Source organism: Pteropus vampyrus, unplaced genomic scaffold (assembly GCF_000151845.1).
Source record: "Pteropus vampyrus isolate Shadow unplaced genomic scaffold, Pvam_2.0 Scaffold333, whole genome shotgun sequence".
Classification (NCBI taxonomy): domain Eukaryota; kingdom Metazoa; phylum Chordata; class Mammalia; order Chiroptera; family Pteropodidae; genus Pteropus; species Pteropus vampyrus.
This window is the reverse complement of record NW_011889114.1, coordinates 608786-611667: the sequence shown is the minus strand read 5'-3', so window position 1 is coordinate 611667 and position 2882 is coordinate 608786. Positions and strand designations below refer to the sequence as shown.

General features: G+C 55.7%; 1 protein-coding gene across 1 annotated transcript in view; it reads right to left on the bottom strand.

The window, feature by feature from the left end:
• The window catches only part of SLC8A2 (solute carrier family 8 member A2), a 41084-nt gene that overhangs the window by 22361 nt on the left and 15841 nt on the right, over window positions 1–2882 (bottom strand). The window contains exon 3 of the mRNA XM_023522132.1: window positions 14–436. Within this exon, the coding sequence (XP_023377900.1) occupies window positions 14–436 (423 nt within the window). The remainder of the gene's footprint in view (window positions 1–13; window positions 437–2882) is intronic.

Below are 2882 nucleotides of genomic sequence, written 5' to 3'. Positions count from 1 at the left end.
GTCGCCGCAGCACGTTGCCCGCGCCGGTCATCAGCCGCGTGGCCTGGATGCGGTAGAAGGCGCGGCTCTTCTGCTGGTGCAGCAGCGCGTAGTAGTTGGCGATGCCCACCAGCTGCTCCAGGTCCTTGTCCGGGTGCTTCTGCTTGAGGTCCTTGAGGATCTGGATGACCTCGCGGCGGCTGGCGTCCAGCTCGCGGGCCTCGGAGGGGCCCGGGCCCAGGCCGCCCACCTCCCCCGGGGCCTCGGCGCCCACGAACGTGCCGTCCAGCTCGATGCTCTTCGGGGGGTCGCCCTCGGCGCCGATGATGATGCCGCTGCGCGGGTCGGTGCGGTAGCGCTTGTACACGTACTTGTAGAAGAGCAGCCGCTTGTCGGCCATCCAGGCGAACACCACGCACACCGGGAAGAAGACGAGGGTCAGCAGCGCCTCCCACACCTGCGGCGGGCGGCAGCGGGGTCAGCGCCACCGGGGGCGCGCGTCTCTCTCCCGCCTCTGACCCTCTCCTCGTCCCTCTGCCTTTCGCTCTGGTCTCGGGTCGTCTCTGCCGCTGGCTGTTTCTCTGTCTCCCGCCCCCTCCCCAGCCCCCTCGATCCCGCTCGCTCTCTGTCTCTCTCGGGCTCTGGGCTCCATCCATCTCCGCTTCTCCCCATCTCGCTAGGTCGCGAGGTCGTCTCTCTCCTGCCTGTCTCATTCTTGGCTTTTCTCTTTCCTCCGGTCTCGTCCTTTCCTGTTGCCTCCTGTGGCTCCATCTCCACGTCCTTTTATATACTTCGTAGATACCTATCTCCTTCTCTTGTGAGATTCTTCGAAGATTTTTCCTCTCTCAATCTCTCTCTCCCCCTCCACCTCTCTCTCTCTCTCTCTCTCGTCTCATCCATCCACCTTTTCTCACTCTGAGAACCATGCCCTGCTGCCCAAGTACCAGGAGCCCAGACAGCCTTAGCCACCACCAAGGGGAACCCGCCCCCGGAAGTCCCAGCTCCTGAAGGCGGGAGGGGGGGGGCACAGCCTGAGTCTTCCTGCCTCTCTCTCTCTCTCTCCTCTTTTTTCCCTGCTCCATCCCACCCCCCACCAACTTGGGGCACCTCCACTTCTCCAAACCCCACCCATCGCCCAGGGTCTGAGCTCTGCCCACCTCCCCCACGAACTCCCTCGATTCCCCCCCCACACACACACACACACGCACGCACACCCAAAAATAAATACAACCCTGGCCAGACTGTCCTTCCTTAGCATTTGGCCCTTAGGGACAGGGCTCTGATTCTAAAAGAGGCACAGGTCTGGCTGTCCTGCAGCCTCGCGAAAGGAGTTCCCATATTCACGTGCTGCCTCCCCAGAGAGACAAGGCGATTCTTCCTTCTAGAAGAGGGATACCCAGCCCAGCCTCATCTCTCTAACATGGGGACATCCCCAAGACTGAATGAGCGATGCACCCCTGACATGCAGGACTGTTGGCTCCTGACACATGGAAAATACTCAAAACGTGAAATTACTATTACTACTATTATTATTATTATTACTAGTGCTATTCTCTAGGGCTTATCAAGGTCCAGGGCACGTCTGCCCGTGGGCTGGCACGGGCCTGGGCACATACAGGGAACATCCGCCAACATTTGACAGTTCCTCTTGAAAATATTTGTGAAAAGACTCAGATGTTAACCTTCCTCGTTCAATAGAAGGAAGACAAGAGTAAAGGGTATTTACGATCGGATCCTGAAAATCCGAGTCTGGTAGGGAAAATATCTTTTCAGATCCAGTTGCCACGACCCCTCGTCGCTGTGTTTACTGATGGCTCAGAGAAAAGGCTGGACTTGGAAATAGTAAAACTGTACAAAAGCCACCAGGCAGGTTTGTGCAAAGCAGCAGAATTTCCCGCACAAGCTGTACAACGAACCTTCGCTTTGTGTTCACAGAACTGGCCACTGTGTATATTGTGGGGGATTTTCTCTTAATCAGAAGACAATCTCAAATCCCTAAGACTGGCTTTTTCCCCTGCAGGTAAATAAAAGGTGATTCTAGCAGATTCACAGGTCCCTTCCAGAGAGCCCACTGCAAATGGGCATGTGGATTTGCCCAACTTGGGGAGAGAGTGAGACACCTTCAGGTCTCACTGGACAGGGACGTCCCCAAGAGGAAAGTATCAGAAATCTGATGTTTATGGGTGGCTTATGAGTTGTTTATGGGTTGCCGCCATAATTGCAGAGGGGATACAGCCTCGGTCTGGTGACATCCAGCGACTCATGGGACAGCCCCACACGATACAGAATTGTCCCACGTCCCTCCTGCCTTCAGAACCTCCCACTGGACATTCGCGCCGGTGACAAACCTGCTCATCGTAATTGGAGCCTAGAACGCAACTCTGTCTTACGTATGTATGAAGTGTTTTCCCGTATGGTTTAATACACACCAAATACGCTCCGTTTTAACGTCACGGCGACCCGCTCCCCAGCTGGCACCTCGCATGGAACGGTCTCTGCTCTTTTCCTTCCTTTTAAACCCAAACTTGTCCCTTATATGTAGGTGCCGTATGATACTTTTAGGTAGTAAATACCGAGGCCTTTCCATCTAATAAGGGTTCTATTAGAGATTCCTTTCCTTCATGTCAGAGTTCATGGATTGTACTGACTTTGGGAAGCCAGCCACATAGGCCAAGTACATTCACGGGGAGGACCTCTCACACTCCCTCCATTCCAGGCTCGCTGCCCTAAGCCCTTCCACGGGTACGCATTCAGTCGATCCCCATGCAGCCCTCTGAAGTCAGCACGGATGACCCCAGATTACAGGCGGGGTAACGGAGGCACAGAGCAGGTAAGGAACTTGCCCCAGGTCAGACAGCGAGGAAGCAGCAGAGGTGGGATTTGAACCCACGCCCCCGGCTCCA